This window comes from Coregonus lavaretus (genome assembly GCF_964263955.1).
Source record: "Coregonus lavaretus genome assembly, chromosome: 11".
Taxonomy (NCBI): Eukaryota; Metazoa; Chordata; class Actinopteri; order Salmoniformes; family Salmonidae; genus Coregonus; species Coregonus lavaretus.
Window position 1 is genome coordinate 29064695 of NC_139998.1, and position 27636 is coordinate 29092330.

The 27636-nt window shown below is 43.6% G+C and overlaps 1 protein-coding gene across 1 annotated transcript; it reads left to right on the forward strand.

Moving 5' to 3' along the window:
• The first annotated feature begins 590 nt into the window (after positions 1 to 590).
• Positions 591 to 27593, forward strand: LOC311137304 (protein FAM107B-like). The gene is made up of 4 exons (XM_084171727.1): positions 591 to 692; positions 13161 to 13335; positions 15705 to 15861; positions 26548 to 27593. Exons 2-4 carry the CDS (start codon positions 13208 to 13210, stop codon positions 26665 to 26667), a joined length of 405 nt encoding a protein of 134 aa, XP_084027853.1. The 5' UTR covers positions 591 to 692; positions 13161 to 13207; the 3' UTR covers positions 26668 to 27593.
• The last annotated feature ends 43 nt before the right edge of the window (positions 27594 to 27636 follow it).

Genomic DNA, 27636 nt, shown 5'->3' on the forward strand with positions numbered 1-27636 from the left:
ACTAACTGTAAGTCGTTCTGGATAAGAGCGTCTGCTAAATGACTAAAATGTAGATGGTAGCGTGGTGAACAGGCCGTGGCTGAGGTCCTTGATGATCTTCTTGGCTTTCCTGTGACACCCGGTGATACAGAATGTTCTCGATGGTGCATCTGTAGAAGTTTGTGAGAGTCTTAGGGGCCAAGACGAATTTCTTCAGCCTCCTGAGGTTGTTACACCTTCTTCACCACTCTGTTGGTGTGAAGGGACCATTTCAGGTCCTCAGTGATGTGCACACCTAGGAACTTGAATTTTTTGAACCTCTCCACTGCAGCTAGTTGATGTGGATGGGTATCGGTTGTTATGTATCGGATGGATGCTCTCCGTGTGTGTCTCTCTGTACATCTCCCAGACCCAGCCACAGCCGCTCGCTACCCTGCCACACCCCGTTAAGAGCTCCGGGCAGAAAGAGAAAGAGAGGAGGAGCATGACATCACATTGGCCCGCCCATCCGGCATTCATTTACATTTTCTATTGGCCGAATGTGTATGTATGTGTGTGCAGTTGAACAGTTTCCAAGAAGCACAAAAGCAGATTCGCAGACACACCTAAACAGAGAAGTGATCTGGAGAAGCACTGATGAGGCTCAAAACCACTTTGTCCTTTTAATTATTAAACAAGTCGAGTTGGAGAAGTAGCGTCGGGATCGAGTTTAGGTAGGTATGGGTGTGTTTTCGTTTTGTCTGTCTGTTTCATGAGCGCACACACAAAGCAGCGTGTCTGCTTTGGCTATAGCCTATCCATCGGGCCGCGTGTAGTGCCCGATTTATCTAGTTTTGTTAGATTTTCTTGAAACAATGCCGCGCTGATAAGAAGTGTTCAATTTGAGGCTATAGAAACGGAGATATTGCCAAACAGAAACTCGGGGTTCATTGTTGCGTTAAAAGTGCATGTTGTTTCGCTAACGGGACAGTGAAGTAAGAATCAGAAGAGATTCAGAATCAGACCGTTGTTTCGCCCATCTGTCTACCTCCAATCAATCCAGTCATTATAAACTTCAGGACGTTTAACCAATTAGTTTATGGAACCTCTTGGAGAAAGTAAGATGCCCTAAACTTATGAATCAATGCGTGTGAGTGATTTTTCTTTAACTATTTGACATAATATACAGATAGGCTTATAGGCTATACACATTGTCACTGAAGCGGGCTACCTACATCTTAGTTGCCTTTTGTTAGTTTTGAGTTGGATAGCTGAAGTCTGAGTAATCAATTGTGTATTGTGTCAGTGTGTGACAGCATAGAAAGACAGTGATGGATCACTCAGTTCTGCTGGCTGGAGCACATGGCCCTAGTCATCTCTGACACACTCACCTTTCACTCCCTTTCACTGTCAACCAGAGAGACATGACACTCCTGGTGTGTGTGTGTTTACAGCCACATTGATCTTTTATACAAGCAGATTTGTCCCTGTGGTCAGTTATAGCCAAGGGTCCTTCTGACCGATAGCTACTTTTGTCAAACTTTACCCACATTCAACCCAGACATATCTCATATGTACTAGACAGAACTGTAGCGTAGCACAGTGGGTACAGGAGAGAGATTCCATCTTGACGGCCATAAAGTATTATTCTACAGATAGTAGTTGGAGTATACATACATTCGGAACTCAGAACTAAATCTTGCTTGCGATGCCAAACGTTTGTGTAAGTTATTGGGTCAGAGGAAATGGTTGTCTTGAGTAATTTCTCTGAACTTCACTTTCAGTAATCAACTGCCAGAGAGGGGGGAAAGAGAGAAGGAGATGAGAGAACTGAGTGAAAGAGAGATACAATACATGTAAATAAGAAATAGAATAGTATGAATGAATAAGTTGCAGAGTGAGTGGGGGAGAGGGGAGAGGCCCGACACGTGGTAGTCATTTAGAAGGGAGTTTGCTAAACACTTTACATCTGTTTTCTGATCTTTGAACTACCCCCTCCCTTTCTCTATTTTCTCTCTATCTCACTCTCTCCATCATCTCCTGGTCTTGCTCTTTCTCTGTTCATCATGTTTCCTGTAAGGGACATACACACACACACACACACACACTGGTAGTGGGTTCTCATTGGAATGGGGGTTCTCCATATCATTATCCCCAGTGATTATCAAGGATATACTGTACAATACCAACTGCAGCATGCAGGAATACCCCACAAAGAAATGTTGGTCTCAGGTATTCTGGAATGGAATTTGTCCATATCTCAGGAATGTGTAAATGTCTCCGGTATTGTGAATGGACTCTGGCCGTAGGGCAGTTACAGGTGCCATTTTCCTTTTGGCGTAATCTAATACATCCCTAAAATGCACATGTGTGTGTTTAGGGTCCTATATATACATCAGTCATTGTGTAATGTCTCTATGCAGTAGGAGTAGGACAACTATGTTCATTAGTCAGCGGACTGTCCTGAGCCCCAGACATACTGTTCATGCTGCACAATTAACACGCTCGCTCGCTCTCTCTCGCTCTCTCTTTAATTTCCTGTACCTTCTCCCATATGATTTGTATTTATGAGCAGGAAAGTCTACCTTATTGCTTATCTATGTCTTCCTCTGTATTTATGTAGGTCTGGGTGTTTCTTTGTGTGTGTGTTTGTGTCTATCTCTATCGGTGTGTGTGAGTCTGTATGCTGTAACTGCAGTGTGTGTGTCTCTCTGCTCTCATTGTTTGCGGTAGGGGTCTTCATGCTGTGACAGCCCCTCTCTGCGGTCTACCATTGAAATCTTCCTAATCTGATACAAAGAACTGGACCCATATCCACAAAGACTCAGAGTAGGAGTGCTGATCTAGGATTAGTTTCTCCTTTTAGATCATAATGAGTACAATTTATATGTACAGGTGGGGACCTGATCCTAGATCAGCACTCCTACTCTGAGATGCTTTGTGGATATGGGTAATATACAGACACTATACAGAATATACAGACAAAGTTTAAACAATGCATTTAAATGAATAACATACAACGTACACTATAACACTGTAAACTAAAAACACAGGCTACACTGTAAATCTATTATGACGTTATAAAATCTGCATGTACAAGGTGTATGTGCAATGTGGGAGATATACACTACATGACCAAAAGTATGTGGACACCTGCTCGTCGATCATCTCATTCCAAAAATCATGGGCATTAATATGGAGTTGGTCCCCCCTTTGCTGCTGTAACAGCCTCCACTCTTATGGGAAGGCTTTCCACTAGGTGTTGGAACATTGCTGCGGGGACTTGCTTCCATTCAGCCACGAGCATTAGTGAGGTTGGGCACTGATGTTGGGCGATTCGGCCTGGCTCGCAGTCTGCGTTCCAATTCATCCCAAAGGTGTTCGATGGGTTTGAGGTCAGGGCTCTGTGCAGGCCAGTCAAGTTCTTCCACACCGATCTCGACCAACCATTTCTGTATGGACCTCACTTTGTATACAGGGGCATTGTCATGCTGAAACAGGAAAGGGCCTTCTCCAAACTGTTGCTACAAAGTTGGAAGCACAGAATCGTCTAGAATGTAATTGTATGCTGTAGCGTTAAGGTTTCCCTTCACTGGAACTAAGGGGCCTAGCCCGAAACATGACAAACAGCCCCAGACCATTATTCCTCCTCCACCAAACTTTACAGTTGGCACTATGCATTGGGGCAGGTAGCGTTCTCCTGGCATCCGCCAAACCCATATTTGTCCGTTGGACTGCCAGATGGTGAAGTGTGATTCATCACTCCTGAGAACGCGTTTCCACTGCTCCAGAGTCCAATGGCGGCAAGCTTTAAACCACTACAGCCGAAGCTTGGCATTGCGCATGGTGATCTTAGGCTTGTGTGCGGCTGCTCGGCCATGGAAACCTATTTCATGAAGCTCCCAACGAACAGTTATTGTGCTGATGTTGCTTCCAGAGGCAGTTTGGAACTCGGTAGTGAGTGTTGCAACCGAGGACAGACATTTTTTACACTACGCGCTTCAGCATTCGGCGGTCCGGTTCTGTGAGCTTGTGTGGCTGAGCCGTTGTTGCTCCTAGACGTTTCCACTTCACAATAACAGCACTTATAGTTGACCGGGGCAGCTCTAGCAGGGCAGAAATTTGACGAACTGACTTGTTGGAAAGGTCGCATCCTATGATGGTGATGCCACATACTTTTGGCACCGTCATAGCCGAATCCTCTAATTTGATGGGGTGTCCACATACTTTTGTATATGTAGGAGTTAGACCGTGTCAGAGTGCAAATTGGCAGGTGCGTACGTGATCTCTGTGTATAATAGGCTTGGCTAGGCTACATAACCTGTAAGCCATAATGCAATATCTCCTGCATTGATGAAATGATAGAACCCTAGAACACAAAGGAGTTGTTTACACCAAGCTGGCATTATGGTTACCATGACACCGATATGCATTATTGCTGCACAGCTCAGGTATTGAGGTTTGAGGTTTTTTAAGCACAGCCGGGGGGACCATACAATGAGGCCCATAGACTTCCAATCATTGCAGTAACGCTAGTTAGCCACTTCAAACTGCACGCAGACATCAAAACAGTATCCACGAGTTCATCTGACTCTAGGGAAGTAGGTAAAGGGCCTTATTGCCAAAATCCCGAAGTATCCCTTTAATCACAAACAGTTATTTTTTAAATATTACATATTAATACACTACCTCTCTGAAAAATGTTTTATGGCAAGGAACAGAAACACACACACACACACAGCTTCTCTATGGCTCTGCATTGATTTCCCTTCATAGGGCCCGGAGCCTCAATCAGAATAAAGTACCATTACTGTACCGGCCACTCTGTATTTCACAGAAAATTGATTTTATACACACACACACACACACAGAGAGAGACTAAAAGCACCCCTCCCTACAGTAAGAGAGCTTGTCAGGTTAAAGTATACCGGAGATTGGGAGTCTGAGGTACATTAATTAGATTAAGACCTCCTAGGCTGAATCACGACATGATCCTGTCTTATTAGTAACACACACACACAGACAGTCTCTGTTCAGAATGGAGCTACATGACCGCATTACTGTAGTCTTTGAGGTCGGTCAAACTGAAGTCCGAGTAGGCCAACTAACTGTCCATAGTTATTATAATGGGGAAGACTTCCAGTGCCGTAATTGATAAATAGCTTGTTGACAAAAAGGATAGAAAAACATTTTTGTCTATGTATTGTGTGTTGCTATGTTACAGCTCCTGGCAGTGGTGTCTGAAATACAGTGACGAGATCTGGTTGGTCAGATATACAGCATTCATATGTGAGCATGTGTTGGTGCCAACTGTGAGGGTGTATATCTGGCCCATAGAGCAGCCATTGTGTCAGGGTGACAGGAGAGTGGACAGTTGTCTACCCCAACCCTATCATTTTATTTTGTGGGGCAGGTGTCCAGGGTTGTGTGTATGTGCTTTGATTTTCACTTGTCTGGAGGACAGGTGTATGGTTACACAGCCATCTGTGTCTGTCACTCCTCTACCATCCTCTGTTCTCTGAGGTGTGTGGGTACGGGTGTGCTCCAGTATTAGAATAGTTCTGTAGGTTCATCACATTCCTATGGCGTGACTCAAACTGATGTCTCTGCCTTTTCAATGAGCTCCATTCACTCTATAATCTGCCTATCACCCTGCCTGTCACAACATGTGTGTGTATGATAACACAAACCTCTGCTTGAAAAACAACTCTTAACAATGAGGGAGGAACATGACTTCCCTTTCTTCCTCCCAGCAAATCTATTTTGTGTCCAATTTAGAGAGGCTGCTGCTCGTGGCTTAATACCACACTCAGTGCCTCAGAAAAGCTGTTGATTTTAACTAGACAGTTTATCTTTAGAGGCTTCAGAGAGACTTTGGCTTTTAATGTAGAACTGGGACCAGTGAGTTAGTTAGTTAGCTATTTGGGTTGGTTAGTTACTTAGTATGAGACAGATAACACTCCTATCAACAGGAAATTGTGATAGAGTACACAGGAAGTGGAGCCATCTCTATGTACAGTGTGCAGATTGCCACACAGGAAGAGGCATGGGTGTGGCAGAGAGAGGGAGAGAACGTTTATGTGCAAAGCTACATCTATCCTAACTCAAGACGCTCGTAACTGATTCAGCCCTCTTATGAGTAGGCTAATATTGAAAACATTTTATGAGCAAGTATACTATCAAGTACTGTACACTGACTATAGTCAGTTATATGCTTAGGTCATGGCTGGGAAATCCTGCTGCTGCAGTTTTATTCCCAAGAAACACCAGTTTGCACACGCTGCAAGCGAAAATAACTGTGTGTGTTTGAGAACACCAACATTCTCTGTGCCTGCAGACATGATTGTTGTTATGTGTCTCTTGGCTGGTAGCTGTAATAATCTCTCAGCATTAGGCTGACACTTATAGGATGTGTGTTGTACTTGGGCTGTCTCACTTTTTCACTATTCCCTGTGGAATGACATCAGGGCTGAATAGAGTTCACAAACGTTCCATTTGGGTGTGTCACTGTTCCAGGACTCTGAGTCTGACATAGATCATGACTCCCATGACTCCCGCTTTCATGACTCGCACTGCTCTATGTTGGTGTGTATTCTGAGAAACATCTGATTGTGTATAGGCCCCATCCTACTTTGACACTGAGGAGGGGTGTTTCCCAGCAATCATTCAGGGCTGAGACCCTAGAATTCCAGCTCTCCTCTTCTCTGCTATTCCCGCTCTGGGACAGGAAATACAAACCAGACCTCAGCCCCCCAAAACTCATTCTGGGTGGATGTGCTGAGCGAGAAACAACATCTGAGCTGCTAAACATCACTGGTCCACATATAACTCTTTCTCTACCTCATCATCCCTCCATCTGCCTCTGTCAGTTAGAAGGCTGCATATCGCTGTCTTTTAATCAGGGTTTCCTTCATGGCTAAATGTGTGTGTGTGTTGTGGGGGGCAGGGGGTCATATGGTAAAGCAGGCTGCCAGCTGGTCTCTCTCTCTCTCTTTCTCTCTCTCTCTCGAGGACATCAGAACCACATGGACAAAGAGAGAGGGTTTTATACCTTCATTTTTTGTCTCTTGGTCTAAATCATCTCAACTTATTCTCAACTGTTTTTCCACCATCACCATGGAGACCAGTCATCACTCACACACTCATAGACACAAGGCCAACAACAGGAAGTGTGTGTGTGCGTGCGTTAGCTGTTAGTTCATGCAGTCCCAGTGAAGGACAATCAGTTCTGATGCAATAGCCCAGTGCAGCACTGTATGTGTGCAGTGCCAAGACTGTCATTCAATTAGCTCTAATGCAGCCTGCAAGTGTAGACTCAGGGACTCACACACACACACACACCTACTGTATACACACTCACATAGTCACTCCATCCCTTCCTCCCGCTCTCTCTTTCTCTCTTACTCTTATAAATGCAAACACAAGCGAACACCCATGAGAAAGTACTCACCCATTAGTTCACTCACAAGTATTGCTTTGAGATGTTGACAGCCTCTGATTGTAATGAATGGCCTAGTTCCGCTCTCTTTCTCTCGATGTCTCTATCTCTCTCTGTTTATTTTGACCTTTCACCCCTCTCTCCCACCCCCTGGTTTCCCAGTGTCACTCACACATAGCATGTGAGATCATATTAACGTAGAGGTTGTGGCAGGGGTGACATGGAAAGAGTAAGAAGATGAAGACTGAGGTTTTACTTCTCTCCTCTGTGTACGACAGTGTCGTCTGACCATATAGCAGTGTTTTTGCAGAGTATTAGTTCCTCTGTAGTGAGGTTGTCAGGGCTAACTGGAGACTCACACTTGAGACCATCTGGTTCCTACACCTATTAACATGAAAGAGCTGCTGTAATGGGGATGCCTGGAATAGCAGGAAGTGCACTTCTAAAAAGTCCTCTACACGCGCACGCACGCACACACTGCTGAAAGCTGTTTATATTTCCTTTGGCCTAAAATCATATTTCGGTCTTGGTGTTGACAGATGCTGTATGTCCCACAGGATAAGATGGGAGGGTATGTGTGTTTACTCTCTCTTTCGCTCTCTCAGTGACCGTATTGCAGTGAGCAAGTCTTGTGGCAGCATGTCACACCCGTGCATGGGCGCGCAGCCCAAGACTGCCATGCAGCTCCCCAGGACTGCCACACAGAAGAACTATCAGCCAACAGAGAGAAGCACGAGATTGAACTTTCTAGAGTTTTCCCTGTTACTTAACTTTATCAACATTTCCCTTTTACTGTGGCAATTGTGATGAAATCAATGCAGTATTAGCCACTTTCAATGCAACATACCGAAACAAAATGAACTATGCAAGAGATTTTGTTGTAGGCATAACGCATCAGTAGGATTCTATTGCATTGACACGCACGACTCAGCCCGTACTCTACACAGACCGGTGCAGCATAACCAATCAGAGCTGCAGTAGACCTATATACAAATAGACCATTGCCATATATGGGACTGTGCCATTTACTTTGAACTGAACTGTGTTTACAGCATGAGCTGTCATGAGTAGATGCGCTTGTTTTGAGATCAAAGCGAGAGCTGCATGTAGCCATGTGTGCACATTTGTTCATATCCTTTGCTAGTTAGTGCGTTATTAGCCCAGTTATAGAAGTCAGCAATTGCTTCCTACAAGAGCACAAAACGTGTTAATTTCTCGACATCTTTGAAAAGCGAGTCAGGTAAACAGCTTTTCTTTTTCTTAAAGGGCAGTGTTGTATTTTGAGACAGGCTTGAATAGGCTAAGTAGCCAATAGAGGGTAGCATAATTTGCCTCATTCACTGTAATAATGGGACAGGAATAATAATGCATTTTATTTTGTACAGTGGTTTCTTGCATTAAACAACACAATATTTTCACCTTGTCTGAAGGACAAGTGGATAAACAGGTTAATGTCAAGCCCTGAATTGTTTTTATTTTTATTTTTTTAAGTCTCATGGAATGTAGGCCTACATTGAGCACCACACATTGGCTGCTTATGTAGGATGAATGATAGAACAGCTATTTCCATGTTAAAATGTTATGGGATGCATTTTCTCTATTGTTTTTTATGGTAGGCCACTGGTAGGCCTACATTAGGATCAAATAGCCACAGTAGCCTACTTGGCCGCTGTTAAAACTGTAACTTAAAGCGGGTACAGCCTCAGTGTTCACAGTAAATGCGCTGGAAGTTGCACTGAATTTTCATAACTTTCAAGTTTGCGCTCAGCAGACCTGAAATTTGCTCAGTGCCGGAAAGAAATTCTGGGAACATTGGTCACAGCTCTCTGAATGTCTGTCTGTCCCAGGCAAGAAGGGAGAGGACATGACATTTACATTTTAGTCATTTAGCAGATGCTCTTACAGTTAGTGAGTGCATACATTTTTTTTCATACTGTGTCTCCACACTCTAAAATGGCTTCCTTCCCTTGTATCCTTTCTAAAAACACAGGTAGATTTCCAGCACTATTTCATCAGTCAGGTCATGCCAGATGATTGATCATGAAGAAAAGGAGATGAGGAGAGGAAGTCACTTTAGAATATGAGATGCAGCCCGTCTGGGACTAGGGGGTGAGCCTGGGCCCTTTCAACCCCCTATGTCACTTCCTCTTCCCCTGGGGCAGAGAGGAAGTGGCGCAAGATGTGTTAAGCGAACGGATGCTTTCTCAATACCCCCAGCCTGCTTGCTCCACTACCCCCTGCTGCTCACACTAAAGGGTATTGCTTTTGATATACTCAGCAGCAACACACATACAAAGCATATACACACAGTACAGACATGCATACACACAAACACACAGTGTGCCCTGTTTACATGTACTGTATATCCGCGTATCACGCCTACACTGACACTCTTGCACACACACACTCACACCTAACACCCACACACTTACATAGACACACTCGCACATACCCACCCACCACTTATGCTGCTGCCAAACTGTTTACTATTATTATTGATCCTGCTACCCGTTATGTTCCCCTATTCCCTGCCTATATGTACATATCTACCCCAATACTCCAGTATCCCTGCACATTGTAAATTTGGTACTGGCACTGACCATGTATATAGCTTCCTCTCTTATTTCTTGTGTTTTTTTTCTTATTAGTTATACTTTTTTGATATTGAATACTGCACTGTTGAGTAGCGCTTGTAAGTTAAGCATTTCACTGTACTTGTGCATGTGACCTAAAACTTGAACACACACTGCATATTGCCTTCATGTGAAATACACAGGACTAATGTTTGATTTATGACAATCAAACATTTTTACCCCCACGGGGTGTAAAACACAATAATGTTTTCTGTCTCACATAATGAGAACTAAATTACGTCTTAATGTTTTCCTTTGTCTACTGTTCCTCTCTGAAAACATGCAAATGTGCAGTACATCTGGCCCTCATTGAGAAAAAGATCAGTCAAAACGTGTGGGAGACATGGTTGTTTATCCACCTCTTTGTTATGTAACTGGCTCTTTGTTCTTCTCTCGGTTGTGAGGAAGCGGCGACCTCTAGTGTTGAGATATAAACATTACAGCTCTCCTCAGTGTGCTTGTTTTGAATGGTCCGTACCAGGAATGGGCAACTTTGATGGGGGTGGGGACCACAACAAATCTGAAAGCATCATTAGTGGCCGCAGTTGCGCCGCCAATCCCCCAACCACCTGTCACCAACCGCCCTTAGTGAGTGAGAATGACTAACAAAATCAACAGGTGCCCCCCAGGGCATAATTCGACCATAATTACTAAAAGTTCAGATAGCTGGCCGTTAGACTAATTTACAGATCTAAAAAATGTTAGCTGACATGGGCTAATTGAGTGACTATCAGTGACTGACATAACAAGAGAAACTGCTGATGCACAACCAAATATCGAAATTGCACCTTGTGTATTCTACTACTCTAACTCGCAACAGTAAATTGAGACCCAGACTTGTCGATACAGTATTACAGCTCCATGCTCGCTGTTTCCCAGTGTTGGTGATATTAAGACTCTCGTTGTTGTATCTTCAAAACATAGGTCTACACGCAGACTAAAAATGCAATTTATAAATTTCCAATTAAGAAAATAATTATAGTATGTAGCCTAGCAGGCCTATATCTCAGATGGGGTGTTTTTGGCCTTGTAGTCTACGCTGCACGATGATGATGAACAAATCATGAGAATGCTTCCTATGTCATAGGCTATGAAATGTTACCACTACCTAAGTAATACACACAGTTATAAAATCACATTTTGGTGCTTTTGGCCTACTTCCAAAAGCCATTCGTAAACGCACCTATTCTTGGAATGCGGTTAATTACACTCCTGGCTGACCTTTAAACTCCTGAGAAAGAGACAAGCTTTGTCATAAGTTATTTAACGTTGTAAACAGTTTCCAGGTCAATTGTTAAAATATTAACTGTGTGTGAGGGGACGCCGTGTACAGTACATTCGGAAAGTTTTCAGACCCCTTCACTTTTTCCACATTTTGTTACATTACAGCCTTATTCTAAAATGGATTACATTTGTTTTTGTTTTTAGAAAGTTTGTTAGATTTCCTGTTGTTTGTCAAAATTATTTGACGCGTTCTAACCGGTCTTATGCGTAAATGTGTTACCGGTTGAAGTGTAACTTTTTACAACTTCTTATAATGAAAGGACAATGGGTTGGATGAGACGGTGGTTTGCGCAGTCAGATGGAACAGAGTAAATAGGCATTTTAATGTCATAGATTTAGCCGGTGGTAACTTGCGGAATAGACACCAGCTGGAATGCAGTTTTATCCAATCAGCATTCAGGATTAGACCCACCCGTTGTATAATATCGTTATGCAGACTGTCTGTGTCGTGATTACCATATAAATAGTTTTCATGCAATGCAAATGTAAAGTACAATACGAAGATTTACATTACATTTTAGTCATTTAGCAGACGCTCTTATCCAGAGCGACTTACAGTTAGTGAATACATATTTTTTTTATACTGGCCCCCCGTGGGAAACGAACCCACAACCCTGGCGTTGCAAACGCCATACTCTATCAACTGAGCTACATCCCTGCCGGCCATTCCCTCCCCTACCCTGGACGACACTGGGCCAATTGTGCGCCGCCCATGAGTCTCCCGGTCGCGGCCGGCGGCGACAGAGCCTGGATTCGAACCAGGATCTCTAGTGGCACAGTTAGCACTGCGATGCAGTGCCTTAGACCACTGCGCCATTTGATATGATAATATGGAATTGTCTCCAAGGGGAAATGGTCTTAGACGAACGCATACAGATACTGTACATATTACCCATACATTGTACATTAATTTGGTGGCTACATGAAATTGTACTCTGATGATCTATATATATTATCAAATCTATGTAGGACTAATGGAAAATGCGTAACCTTATATTTGGATATTCAAATCAGTTTGTGAGAAATTAGAATAGGTAATGGGAGTACTCCCTGTTTGATTTTATATCTGATTAGCTTAGGGACTGTATTGTATGTGTGTAATCAAGTAATTCCATCTCTGAATGGCATTTTAAATGCAGTATATCCATATAAAGAAGGTGATATTTTGATGGATATAGGCTAGTTGTTGCCAGCAGTATCTGTGAGACCTGTGAGCATCGCCGGCACTAGCCTTTTGGGGGACCTAAGTGAGATTTGGTTGGGGGCCCCTCACCTTACGGCAAAACGTTTGAGTGGCCGCCCTCTTGACGGTGGAGGGAAGAATTTTAGTTTTAACTACACATTTACCATGGGTCATAGAGAACATTTTGCAGTTTTAAAGCATATTTTCTGCAATTCTACACATTTTGTAACGACTTATGCCATGTTAATATGATATCGGATTGAGAATGACTAACAAAATCAATGGGGGCCCCTTGGAGGTCAGGGTCCCTGGGCACGTGCCCTGTGTGCCCGGTCGGTATTCGGCCATAAGGGACCGCTTATGTCACTTATGCTTGGAACCAGCCCAGCCTGGAGAATAGAACAATCCTCTGGTGGAAGGGAATGATTATGTAACTCCAGATTCAGTAGTGGGGGTCATAATGTCTGGGTGCATTAAACAGATGGATGTCTCGATAGCATCTTGACACCAGGCCATCCTCCAAAAGTCTTCGCCTCACTGTGGTTGTGTTTGTGTGTGAGAGAGCCTGTATAGTTGACCTTTACAGTGTGTAAATGAATCAATGAATTGAGATGTATAATAAATTATTAATAACATAATGAATCCTCTCTTCTCCCCTCGTAAGATCGGTGTGTGGACCCAAGTCTGTCTCTGTCTCGGGGCAGGAGTGTGATGGCTGAGCCGGACTATCTGGAGGGGGACTATGAGGAGATGATCAAACCCAAGAAGCTGTTGAACCCAGTCAAGGGCTCCAGAAACCACCAGGACCTCCATCGAGAACTCATGATGAACCAGAAGATGTGAGGGGACTGGGGACAACACTGGGGCAACACACACTTCACCTCTCATTCTTCCCCTCCATTTCTCCTGCTACTTCTACATTTTATTTCCCAGTTGTCTATACCCTGATCCTCGTCTTACTCAAGAGGGAAACTGTAAACAAGTTTCTATTCATACAACACCAGTTTATCTTCCTTTGACTGACCCAACGTGGGCATATCACTGTGTTATGGTAGACATAAATCCTGGCTCGGACCGAGGATGGATGAGATCCAAGTCATTCATGAGGTTGATATGAACAGTATATAACCCTGGCGTTCAACTCTGCACACAGACTTTATTGATCTGTCAAAGGTTTATCCTTGCCTACTGTTTCTGTTTATAATCCAGTGTTTGGGTTGTTTTCCGTCTATTGGTTAAGGTTAGGGTTGAGGGTTGAGTCAGCTGATCCTGGATCTGTTGTTAGAAGTGTGTGACTGTGTGCTAATGCAGCGTGTTGCTATGCTATTACATCGTGTATTGGGGGGTACCCCCGTGGGCGATGCATAACAGTACTGTTATGTAAACCTTAATGCATGAAACTTTAATAAGAATTATTATATAAAACCTTTAGTTCATTCTACTGTCTCAGAATTATTACATAACAACCTGCACTTACTGCATGTAAAGGTTCCTCCTGCCTGAACACTTTCAATATTATTATAGCAATACAAGCACGCAACAATCTTTTTTTTACAATCTTGTTTCCAGTGAAAAGTTCTGCACTGAGCGGGTGGGTAAAATAAATGGATGGGTCTTGGTGAATTGAGAAAAAAGATTTTTGGCTGAATGTTTTTGTAATACCTTGAGTTGCCACTTGGGAAAATGTAAGTTAAAGAATGGACCGTGGCAGCAATTCACACTGGTTATGCGTGCATGCTCGTGTGCTTGCATGCATGACTGTGTGTGGCTTTGATTGAAAGCATCAGTGCTGAGGCTCAAATAGTGTATTTTCTCATGCTGAATGGACAAATGCCCAAAGCCTTGTTGCTTGTTGTTGTTATGCTATATATAAGCACAGTGTGTACTGTTGACAGCTGTTACGTCACTGTGCCCTGTCTGTTAGCACCCTGCACAGAACCATGTGGATTATGGACATGAACACAGAACTCTGGAGTATGAAGGGAGGCAAGAAAGGAGAGGTGGGAAAGGGTGAGAGGGGGAACTTGAGAGAAGACTTTTCCCCCGTGCTATGTCTTTCAATGTTGCTTTCTGTGCTATATAGCCTCTCTCTTTATTTAGATCTTAAAGCATAGAGATGTTTTGACTGGGTTTTAGTATTCTCTGTGGAGATGAGGAGAGGAGAAAGAAGAGGATGTAGAGGAAAGTTGGGGGAGAGGAGGATGGAGAGAAGTGTTTTAGTTTAAAGTGGATTAGTCATGGTGATGATGAGAGCGAGGGATGGTTTAGAGAGAGAGATGGAAAGGAAGGCTATGTAAGGAGGATTAGGGAAAGGGGATACCTAGTCAGTTGCACAACTGAATGCATTCAACTGAAATGTGTCTTCTGCATTTAACCCAATCCCTCTGAATCAGAGAGGTGCGGGGAGCTTCCTTAATCGACGTCCACGTCATCAGAGCCCAGGGAGCAGTTCTTGTTGGGGGTTAATTGCCTTGCTCAAGGACAGAACGGCAGATTATTACACCTTGCCGGCTCATGGATTCGAACCAGCGACTGTTCGGTTACTGACCCAAAGCTCTTAACAACCGCAATGCTACACCATCCCCCACAGAGAGTCTCTTACTCTTCCCTAACTACCTATGTTCTAACTGTAACACACACACACACATGCACAAAGTAGAGACTGTTAGAAACACATATTTTAGACGTGTATGCATCTAACCTCTTTAGAAATCATTTACTCGGGTCAGGCAGGAAAAAGTGGTCAGATAACTAAACATTCCTCACTCATTATATAGACATTTATAGTTTTATAATGAATGGAGGAGGTGCTTTTAGATCTCTAACACCCAATTTTCCTGTTTTGGCCTACTGAACAACATTTTAAGGAGAAACTAGGACATTAAGTAATGTAATTGGATACAACATTTATTAGTTATAAAGGCAACAAGAGTTCTGATAGACGGTAATATTGTGGTCATCCCACTAATGGGTGTTTGTACTCAGATGGCCCTGTTCTCCGTTTTAATATTGAAATCATAAAACCCCCAACTTGACACAGTTGCGTAACAACAAAATGGAAACACCTATTTCATCAATGTCATGTCAAATCTAGCAGAAGGGGACAGCTCAAGCCACTTCTCAGAATTTGGAGTAAAAAAAAGGGAGAGCTATATTATGAAAGCGGATGTTTGTACTAACAGGTCCTGTGATTGGTTGTTTCTCCTAGGGGCCTGGCTCCCCAGAACAAGCCGGAGCTCCAGAAGGTTTTGGAGCAGAGGAAGAGAGAACAGGTTCTCAAGGCCCAGAGGGAGGAGCAGGAGGCCCACACCAAGAGGAGCGACCTGGAGATAGAATTAATGAAGAGACAACAGAAACTAGAACAGGTAAACACACATTTACAAACAAATGTAAACCTACAGGTAACTGCCAACATAAAGGAAACACTTGAGTAAATTAGGTATACAAAGTATATTGAAAGCAGGTTCTTCCACACAGGTGTGATTCCTGAGTTAAATAAAGGTCCAATGCAGCTGTTTTTATCTCTATCAAATAATTTCTGGGTAACAAATAAATACCTTACTGTGATTGTTTTCAATTAAAATGGTCAAGAAAAACATAATCGCTTCTTAGCAAAGAGCAATTTCTCAAGCAAGAATTTTGCTCGGACTGTCTGGGAGTGGTCTGAGTGGGAAAGGGAAAACAAGCTTTTATTGGCAGAGAGGTTTGGAACTATCTTATTGGTCTATTAAGTAATTTATCGCCTGGAGACATCACCAGGCAGGCCAAAACTCCATCCCACCAAAACAGGCTGAAATGTATTTTCAAACAGCTCTTACACTAAAAGGGCATTATCATAATTTTCACACCTCAAGGTGTGGAAATATATGTAAAACACAGCAAAATCACATTTGACTGCACTGTGCCTTTTAAGCAATTAACATCCCATCATGCTTAGGGTAATGTATAAAAATACTGGGCAGGCCATTATTTTGGCTATCGTGGCTATGCCCACATAGGATGACAATGTCCCCATCCACAGGGCACGAGTGGTCACTAAATAGTTTGATGAGCATGAAAACGATGTAAACCATATGCCATGGTCGTCTCAGTCACCAGATCTCAACTCAATTGTACACTTATGGGAGATTCTGGAGCAGGGCCTGAGACAGCGTTTTCCACCATCAACAAAACACCAAATTATGGAGTTCCTCGTGGAAGAATGGTGTCGCATCCCTCCAATAAATGAAATCAAATGTCATTTGACACATGCGTCAAATACAATGGGTGTAGACCTTACAGTGAAATGCTTACTTACAAGCCCTTAACCAACAATGCAGTTTTAAGTAAAAAATAGATATGTTAAAAATAACAAATAATTAAAGGGCAGCAGTAAAATAACAGTAGGGAGGCTATATACAGGGGGTACCGGTTAGTTGAGGTAAATGAGGTAATATGTACATGTGGGTAGACTTAAAGTGAGTATGCATAGATAATAAACAGAGTAGCAGCAGTGTAAAAGAGGGGGTGGGGTGGAACTTTTTGAGGATCTGAGGACTCATGCCAAATCTATTCAGTCTCCTGAGGGGGAATAGGCTTTGTCGTGCCCTCTTCACGACTGTCTTGGTGTGTTTGGACAATGATAGTTTGTTGGTGATGTGGACACCAAGGAACTTGAAGCTCTCAACCTGTTCCATTACAGCCCTGTCGATGAGAATGGGGGCATGCTCAGTCCTCTTTTTTTCCCCTGTAGTCCACAATCATCTCCTTTGTCTTGATCACGTTGAGGGAGAGGTTGTTACCCTGGCACCACACGGCCAGGTCTCTGACCTCCTCCCTATCTCATTGTTGTCGGTCTCATTGTTGTCGGTGATCAGGCCTACCACTGTTGTGTCGTCTGCAAACTTAATGATGGTGTTGGAGTCGAGCCTGGCCATGCAGTCATGAGTGAACAGGGAGTACAGGAGGGGACTGAGCACGTACCACTGAGGAGCCCCCGTGTTTAGGATCAGCGTGGCAGATGTTGTTACCTACCCTTACCACCTGGGGGCGGCCGTCAGAGTTCCAGACACTTGTAGAATCTATGCCAAGTAGGCTTGGGCAATATACTGTTTATACTGTATACTGGGGTATTTCAAAATACAGAGGGTATGATTTTCAATACCATGAAAAAATATATATACTTTTATTTTTGGGGGGGTTGGGGGTGCGTGCTACACCACTACTTATAACTATAAGTTAAGTATTACTATAAGAAATCTAAGACGTCAAATAAATTCTATCCAGCTCAGGGCTCCAGCTATGCATTTGGTTTGCTAACTTGCTGGCTAAGTGGCTAGATACAGCAGATACATTCAATCCCCTCCTCTATCAAGATCCCTGTTGCCTAAATAGTTTTGTAAATAGAAAAACAAAATACCCCGGTATGGTACAGAAACGGTATGACTGTATGAAAATCTGGATATCCCCTAACCCTAATGCCAAGGTGCATTGCAGCTGTTCTGGCTCGTGGTGGCCCAATACTTTATGAAGACACTTTATGACAGTGTGAGAAATCAAATCAAAACTCAAATCAAAGTTTATTGGTCTCGTACACAGATTTGCAGGTGTTATGTCAGGTGCAGCAAAATGCGTATGTTACAGCTCCAACAGTGCAGTAGAATGTCTCGCAAATACAATACACAAATAATAAAAATAGAAATCTAAACAACAAATCAAGAAATAACAATCCATATATTTGTGAGCATGTGTGAGAATCCAGAATATAAGTATGTGGTGTGTGTATAGATAGTATATCATTTGGAAAATAAAATGGTATATACAGCAGTAGATATATTAGGATGAGCTACATTGAGAATAGTGTTCAGACCCCTTGACTTTTTCCACATTTTGTTACGTTACAGCTTATTCAAAACTTTTTTATTTTTTTATACTCATCAATCTACACACAATACCCCATAATGACAAAGCGAAAACAGGTTATTAGAAATGTTTGCAGATTTATTGAAATTAAAAACAGAAATACCTTATTTACATACAGTAAGTATTCAGACCCTTTGCTATGAGACTCGAAATTGAGCTCAGGTGCATCCTGTTTCCATTGATCATCCTTGAGATGTTTCTACAACTTGATTGGAGTCCACATGTGGTAAATTCAATTGATTTAACATGATTTGGAAAGGCACACACCTGTCTATATAAGATCCCACAGTTGACAGTGCATGTCAGAGCAATAACCAAGCCATGAGGTCGAAGGAATTGTCCAAAGAGCTCCGAGACAATTTTGTCGAGGCACGGATCTGCGGAAGGGTACCAAAAAATGTCTGCAGAATTACATTTACACTACATTTTCGTCATTTAGCAGACGCTCTTATCCAGAGCGACTTACAAATTGGTGCATTCACCTTATGATAGCCAGTGGGACAACCACTTTACAATATTTTTTTTTGGGGGTGGGGTAAGGGGGGGTAGAAGGATTACTTTATCCTATCCCAGGTATTCCTTAAAGAGGTGGGGTTTCAAATGTCTCCGGAAGGTGGTGAGTGACTCCACTGTCCTGGCGTCGTGAGGGAGCTTGTTCCACCATTGGGGTGCCAGAGCAGCGAACAGTTTTGACTGGGCTGAGCGGGAACTGTGCTTCCGCAGAGGTAGGGGGGCCAGCAGGCCAGAGGTGGATGAACGCAATGCCCTCATTTGGATGTAGGGACTGATGTGAGCCTAAAGGTACGGAGGTGCCGTTCCCCTCACAGCTCCGTAGGCAAGCACCATGGTCTTGTAGCAGATGCGAGCTTCAACTGGAAGCCAGTGGAGTGTGCGGAGGAGCGGGGTGACGTGAGAGAACTTGGGAAGGTTGAACACCAGACGGGCTGCGGCGTTCTGGATGAGTTGTAGGGGTTTAATGGCACACGCAGGGAGCCCAGCCAACAGCGAGTTGCAGTAATCCAGACGGGAGATGACAAGTGCCTGGATTAGGACCTGTGCCGCTTCCTGTGTAAGGCAGAGTCGTACTCTCCGAATGTTGTAGAGCATGAACCTACAGGATCGGGTCACCGCCTTGATGTTAGCGGAGAACGACAGGGTGTTGTCCAGGGTCATGCCAAGGCTCTTCGCACTCTGGGAGGAGGACACAACGGAGTTGTCAACCGTGATGGCGAGATCGTGGAACGCGGCAGTCCTTCCCTGGGAGGAAGAGCAGCTCCGTCTTGCCGAGGTTCAGCTTGAGGTGGTGATCCGTCATCCACACTGATATGTCTGCCAGATATGCAGAGATGCGATTCGCCACCTGGTTATCAGAAGAAGGAAAGGAGAAGATTAATTGTGTGTCGTCTGCGTAGCAATGATAGGAGAGGCCATGTGAGGATAAGACAGAGCCAAGTGACTTGATGTATAGCGAGAATAGGAGAGGGCCTAGAACTGAGCCCTGGGGGACACCAGTGATGAGAGCAGGTGGTGCGGAGACAGATTCTCCGGGGGGGGATTCATTAGGGAGGAGAAAGTGGCAAAGAGCTTCCTAGGGTTAGAGGCAAATGCTTTGAATTTAGAGTGGTAGAAAGTGGCTTTAGCAGCAGAAACAGAGGAAGAAAATGTAGAGAGGAGGGAGTGAAAAGATGCCAGGTCCGCAGGGAGTCTAGTTTTCCTCCATTTCCTCTCGGCTTCCCGGAGCCCTGTTCTGTGAGCTCGCAATGAGTCGTCAAGCCACGGAGCAGGAGGGTAGGACCGAGCCTGCCGGGAGGAGAGGACATAGAAAGTCAAAGGATGCAGAAAGGGAGGAGAGGAGGGTTGAGGAGGCTGAATCAGGAGATTGGAGGGAGAAGGATTGAGCAGAGTGAAGAGATGATAGGATGGAAGAGGAGAGAGTAGCGGGAGAGAGAGAGCGAATGTTGCGACAGCGCATTACCATCTGAGTAGGGGCAGAGTGAGTAGAGTTGGAGGAGAGCGAGAGAGAAAAGGATACAAAGTAGTGGTCGGAGACTTGGAGGGGAGTTGCAGTGAGATTAGTAGAAGAACAGCATCTAGTAAAGATGAGGTCAAGCGTATTGCCTGCCTTGTGAGTAGGGGGGGACGGTGAGAGGGTGAGGTCAAAAGAGGAGAGGAGTGGAAAGAAGGAGGCAGAGAGAAATTAGTCAAAGGTAGACGTAGGGAGATTAAAGTCACCCAGAACTGTGAGGGGTGAGCCATCCTCAGGAAAGTAACTTGTCAAGCTCATTGATGAACTCTCCAAGGGAACCTGGAGGGCGATAAATGATAAGGATGTTAAGCTTAAATGGGCTAGTGACTGTGACAGCATGGAATTCAAATGAGGAGATAGACTGATGGGTCAGGGGAGAAAGAGAGAATGTCCACTTGGGAGAGATGAGGATTCCTGTGCCACCACCCCGCTGACCAGATGCTCTCGGGGTATGCGAGAACTCATGGTCAGACGAGGAGAGAGCAGTAGGAGTAGCAGTGTTTTCTGTGATAATCCATGTTTCCGTCAGCGCCAAGAAGTCGAGGGACTGGAGAGTAGCATAGGCTGAGATGAACTCTGCCTTGTTGGCCGCAGAACGGCAGTTCCAGAGGCTGCCAGAGACCTGGAATTCCACGTGGGTCGTGCGTGCAGGGACCACCAGGTTAGAGTGGCAGCAGCCACGCGGTGTGAGGCGTTTGTATAGCCTGTGCGGAGAGGAGAGAACAGGGATAGACAGACACATAGTTGACAGGCTACAGAAAATGGCTACAATAATGCAAAGGAGATCGGAATGAAATGAACTAAACATCTGGGAAAGCGAGAGAGCGGGGCCTCCCTCACTTACGTTTCACTGAAACACTCAAATATAACTCTCCCAACTTCCACTTTAGAAATTATAATTGTTGTAAACTACAGCGGTTCAATGTTTTCTAGGAATAGACTACATTTTTTTTTTTTTTTTTTTTTTTTTTTTTTTGCGGGGGGGTGGGGATGGATCAGCTTAATATTGCAGATAGATTGTATCTTTTATCAATGTCATTGTCTGCATCACTTCCAATCCCCCATGTTTTTTTTTATTTTTTATATATATACTCCCCTTTATTACTTTTCAACCCCACCATCCTTTCCCTACTTGGAGTAAATTAGTGAACAACAATGCCCAGGCGTCTACTTCCGGTCTATACTTACTATCTACACCTTATGGACAGAGTTCATTTTACAATAATTCTATTATATATATATAGACTAGAATAGACTAACTTAGTTTATTCAGGAAGCTAACTTGGTACAGTATTCTTCCGTGAAAACCGTCCAGGGCACACCGACTCCTATGACGCCATAGCCAACTAGCATGCCAGGCTCCAATAACACGGTTTAGCACCAATACTCGGTTACAACAAACCGCCAGTGTGTTAACACGGCAAGCAGATTATTCGTGTCCGTGTCTAACGTTGTGTAAAGTTTTGGGTTAGTTTTGACAGTTTGAGTGAGTCCGTCGTCAACTTATTCAGCCAGTTAGTTAGCTAGAATAGTTAGCATACTAGCTAGCCATTGCTCTCTGCCAACGAAAAAAACCCTCTTCCCACGGCACGAACACACAGAGAGAGCCATGCTAACGTTAACTAGTCACCCATGTCCCGAATTCCCTTGAACGACTCTGGTTACCAGTATGTAAAAACAAAACACAAATGTAGGTTATAACTTACCCTTAGTAGCTACTGTTAGCCAGTTAAGTGCAAAGCTAGCCACTGAATAGATTCAGCCATTTCACGTCTGTTCGCTAGGTCGTTCCAGCTATTGTCTAGTTAGCTATCCAGGTAGCAACAAGCTAGCTACAATTAAAGGTCCCCAAGAACACAGCGGCCTTCATCATTCTTAAATGGAAGAAGTTTGGAACCACCAAGACTCTTCCTAGAGCTGGCTGCCCAGAGAAGGGCCTTGGTCAGGGAGGTGGCCAAGACCCCGATTGTCACTCTGAGAGTGCTCCAGAGTTCCTCTGTGGAGATGGGAGAACCTTCCAGAAGGACAACCATCTCTGCAGCACTCTACCAATCAGGCCTTTATGGTAGAGCGGCCTGACGGAAGCCACTCCTCAGTAAAAGGCACATGACAGTAAAATGGCTACTGTTATTTTACTGCTGCTCTTTAAATATTTTTTACTTATCCATTTTTTACTTAACACTTATTTTTCTTAAAACTGCATTGTTGGTTAAGGGCTTGTAAGTAAGCATTTCAGTGTAAGGTCTACACCTGTTGTATTTGGCGCATGTGACAAAAACACTTGGATTTTGCCAAAAGGCACCTAAAGGACTCCCAGACCATGAGAAACAAGATTCTCTGGTCTGTTGAAACCAAGATTGAACTCTTTGGCCTGAATGCCAAGCCTCACGTCTGGAGGAAAACTGGCACCATCCCTACCATGAAGCATGATGGCCGCAGCATCATGCTGTGGGGATGTTTTTCAGTGGCAGGGACTGGGAGACTAGTCAGGATAGAGGGAAAGATTAACGGAGCAAAGTACAGAGAGATCCTTGATGAAAACCTGCTCCAAAGAGCTCAGGACCTCAGACTGGGGCGACCGTTCACCTTCCAACAGGACAACTACCCTAAGCACACAGCCAAGACAACACAGGAGTGGCTTCGGGACAAGTCTCTGACTGTCCTTGAGTGGTCCAGCCAGATCCCGGACTTGATCCCGATCGAACATCACTGGAGAGACCTAAATAGCTATGCAGCGACGCTCCCCATCCAACCTGACAGAGCTTGAGAGGATCTGCAGAGAACAATAGGAGAAACTCCCCAAATACAGGTGTGCCAAGCTTGTAGCGTCATACCCAAGAAGACTCAAGGTTGTAATCGCTGCCAAAGGTGCTTCAACAAAGTACTGAGTAAAGGGTCTGAATACTTATGTAAATGTGATATTTCCGTTTTGTATTTTTTATAAATTTGCAAAAATGTATAAATCACTGTTTTTGCTTAGTCATTATGGGGTATTGTGTGTGGATTGAGATAAAAAAATATTATACATATTTAGAATAAGGCTTTAACGTAAAAAAATGCGGAAAATGTCAATGGGTCGGAATACTTTCCGAATGCACTGTATACTGCAATTACACAGTGTGTAAACAACGGTATATAAACAGAATATTAGGTGACCAGCGTTCATTGACTCTATACATGGGGCATTAGTCTCAAGGTGCAGGGCTGAGTACTGGGCAGGTAGCCAGCTAGTGATGGCTGTTCAACAGTCTGATGGCCTGGCAATAGAAGCTGTTTCTCAGTCCCAGCTCTGATGCACCTGTACCGGCTCTGTCTGCTAGATGGTAGCAGAGTGAAAGAGCTCAACAAAGAGATAAGCAGAGAGTTGGGGAGCAGCACCCTGTATGGCAGCAGTTCTTACAGTACAATCAGAGCATGAAAGTCCTCATCCTGTTCAAGATAGTGTTTTGACCCACTTCAGGTCTTGTCCTTGTGGTGTGTACTGTGTGGGTCTCACATAGGGCTGTTACAGTGACCGTATTACCGCCACACCGGCGGTCACGAGACATGACGGCAGTCAAATTCCACGTGACTGTTTAGTCACGATAATTAGGCTTCTCCTAGCTCTGATGCAGCTGATGGTCATTAGTAGCCTACCAAACTTGCGAACTGCCTGGTACTCAGCACTCTATTGTCCCTCTAATCACTCTGACATCAATGCAAATGTAATCGAAATCTAATCCAGCACTTCATGAGAGCCCATGAGCTCATGTTTCGCAACATTTCTATAGGCTATGCAATTGCGTGAAAAACTGAGTTTTGATGGCCTCTATTAAAAAGAGGAGGATCCCATCAGCTTTCTTATTTCTCAACTTTCCTAATATTAAGCACATTGCTTCTCTTTACAACAGGAGTATAGCCTACCTGGCTGGCATGAAAATAATATGGAGGCGAAGAGAAAATGAACCACTTAAAAGCATCCTCCATTCACTATTTAAGTGCATAGATTACATGTATTTGTTCCCCCTGCCCCTGTTTCGAGACAGGTGCATGATGGTCCATTCTAAATCAAAACAAATTTCACACATATATTATTTAGTATATGTAAAGACAATATTAAATCAAGAATAGTCTGATGGGTGACAATAATAGCCTATCACTTGTGAATAATGCCCAGCTTGTGTGCAGTAAGGAAAACAGCGCATGCCTTTTTTATGCTACTTTTTAAAATCATAGTCCCACACCTCCTGTAGCCTAGCCCGTAGGCCTATATGTTTTAATAAGGTTAGTATCACAACTAAAGTGGCCAAATAACTTCTTAAAATTAACCACATGAATTCGCTTTACAACGGGTGTAGAGCCTAACTGGCATACATACACAGTACATGAGTTTCAAGTTTGGGGAAGATCATTTTCACCATAGAAAAGCACCTTTATAATAAAAGCATTACATGCATAATCGCATTTGCGGTCACTTTTGGGAATGGTGTTTTCCCGCTAATTAATTGCATTTTGGAACAGTTGCGCGTATAGCCTACTGCCCTGTGCGCATTGCTGTGCTTATAATGTGAAGAAGGCCCTGTGTAGCTCAGTTGGTAGAGCATGGCGCTTGCAACGCCAGGGTTGTGGGTTCGATTCCCACGGGGGGCCAGTAAGAAAAAATGTATGCACTCACTTAACTGTAAGTCGCTCTGGATAAGAGCGTCTGCTAAATGACTAAAATGTAAATGTAAAATGTAAGAAATAGCCTAATAGTTTATCAAAAATTTTAAGCAAAACTTTCTGATCTGCTGCATGAGCCTCATTTCTTAAAAAAGCTTATTTAGTGCTAGTGGTTGTATTAATTTGGGATCTATCACATCTCACAACTTTCCCAGACTATGTTTGGAATATTTCTTTCTCGCAAAGAATAGAATAGGTAAACGTTTGTAATATGGGGATAATAGATTGACGTAGGCTAGTGCTTTTGCTGTTCGTTAGGCCTACTCATCTTGTTAGCTGATGTAAATGCGGACAGTTCTTCCAACATCTTCAATATGCGCCTCGGAATTGGATAAGGACAGTCTGCAGTTGTGTCCCCGATGTGTCTGTCTGCACTTGTAGCCTGTGAGAAGGACCCGATCACATGACGGGCATTGGCTAATAAGAATTGAGCTATCTGAGAGAGCCATGTGAGTGAGAGGTGCTTTGGGAGAAGGGAATTATAATTATTATATTCAGCCCAAGGGCACAATGGCCAATGGCCGCAAAAGGCATGGACTTTTTTAGGGGGCATTATGGCCACACAAAGGGGATGCCGCTGGGAAATTTGAGGCTTGTCAAATTGTGAATGAAAGACTGATGACGTGTGTGCAGCCTGTGCAAAAAAACTAAGCAGAGCTCATGGGACTTTTTTCAAATCATCATTAGTCACATCATGCAGCCTTAGAATGTATTACAAATCAAAACATATAGCCCAACGTTTGTATCTCAACTAAAGTTGCATAAATAACTCTAAATTAAGCATATAGGAGGACCAGTTTATTTCTTAACCACTCAACACAGAATAGCCGAATGTATGCACTCCCTCAAATAGTTTGGAGAAAATATCCTTTCTATTTCATTCAGCTATGTTCAGTTGTATTCTTCATACTATAAATTAATATAAAATAATGCATCGGAATTCTAAGCTAATCTTGTCTGCTAAATTAACTAGTGTAGCCCATAGCCATATGGCATAGCCAGATCAGGGCCTAACAACATAAGGACAACTCAGATTATGCTATTCTGTTCTTCTGAAATGCACTACATTTTCTTTAGACCTGTTTTAAAACAAATAATGGATTTATTGTGATTGTGTAGGCTATATTACATGGATTTATTAGACTTTTTAAAATGTAGCAGTTCCAAAGGTTTGCATCAGTGGCTTGTAGGCTATGCGTGGAAGCCAGGAGATGCTAAATGTGTTTGTTAATTAACAGTCAATTACCATGGGACTGGCAGTTATTTGCTTGACAATCACCGGCTGACAAAATGTTATGGCCACTACAGCCCTAATCTCACACACAGATCACCCTGATACAATACTGGCAGCTCAACACACACACACACACAATGTACTTGTACTAACATTTAACCTAACATACTTCTCTGTCTGTGTGTTTAGCTGGAGTTGGACCAGCAGAAGGATGAGGAGGAGCAGGAGAACACCCCTGAGTTTGTGAAGATGAAGAGCAATCTGAGGAGGACCAAGCAGGAGGCTAATGGGGAGGAACGTACCACTTAGGGACCGGGGGGGGGGGGGGGTGAGAGAGAAGGGGAGCGCAACTGTGAACATAGAGGTTTGTGTGTGTGTTTGTGCAGAGTCTATGGCACATGTCATCTGAGGTGGCCTTCCTGATTTCTCCGACCCTGTTGTCTGCCTACTAAAGACCACCAGTACTAGAGACCTCTTTTTCTGTCTGCTACAGCTCTCCCCTCACCTCAGGCAGAGACCAAGGAAACTTAACCACCTCAGCTTCTCTCACCAACAGACAGAGAGACTTTGCAGAGAAGAGAATCCCCTATAGAGACTACAGACTGCTTTGTCTGCCTACTATAGTACTCACATCATCCTCTCCACACAACACACAGACAGAGAGAGGAGACTTAACATGGACACAAAACACGGAAAATGCTACACGTGAAGGACCGCCAGCCAGCCAGTCTTCTTGGGAAGCCTGATGCAGGGACAAACAGAACCCACACAGAGTTTCCATTCCCTCTCTCTTGTCTGCCGCTCTCTCCGGCCACAGAAAGTTATCTTTCTGTTATTGTTGTTGTTTTCATTTTCAGAACCCAGAATAGAAAAGCGGACACTGGATGGACTCTTAAAGCTGTGTTTTGTAAAAATGCCAAATTAATGTGCTGTTGTTATTTATGTTTATGTTTGTAGTATTTTAGCCCCATGTAGGGAGTGCGAGAGATAGACATCTCAGTTTAGTTTTACAGCTTAGTGTGTGGAACCTGAACAGGACAGGATGAGTGTTTGTGTGAAAAAATACCCAGCTTACTTTTTTATTTTTTTATCTCCAACATGCCACTTCCCAGCTAATGCTATTTGAAGCAATACTAGAACCCCCTCCAAGTGCGAGAGTGGACTTTTCTTTCTATAATTATAATAATTTCTATATATTTTTCTTTTTGTATTAATAAAAGTTACATTAAATCAGTCTTACTTTGGATGTGAGGTCGACAGAGATGATGTTATAGACGA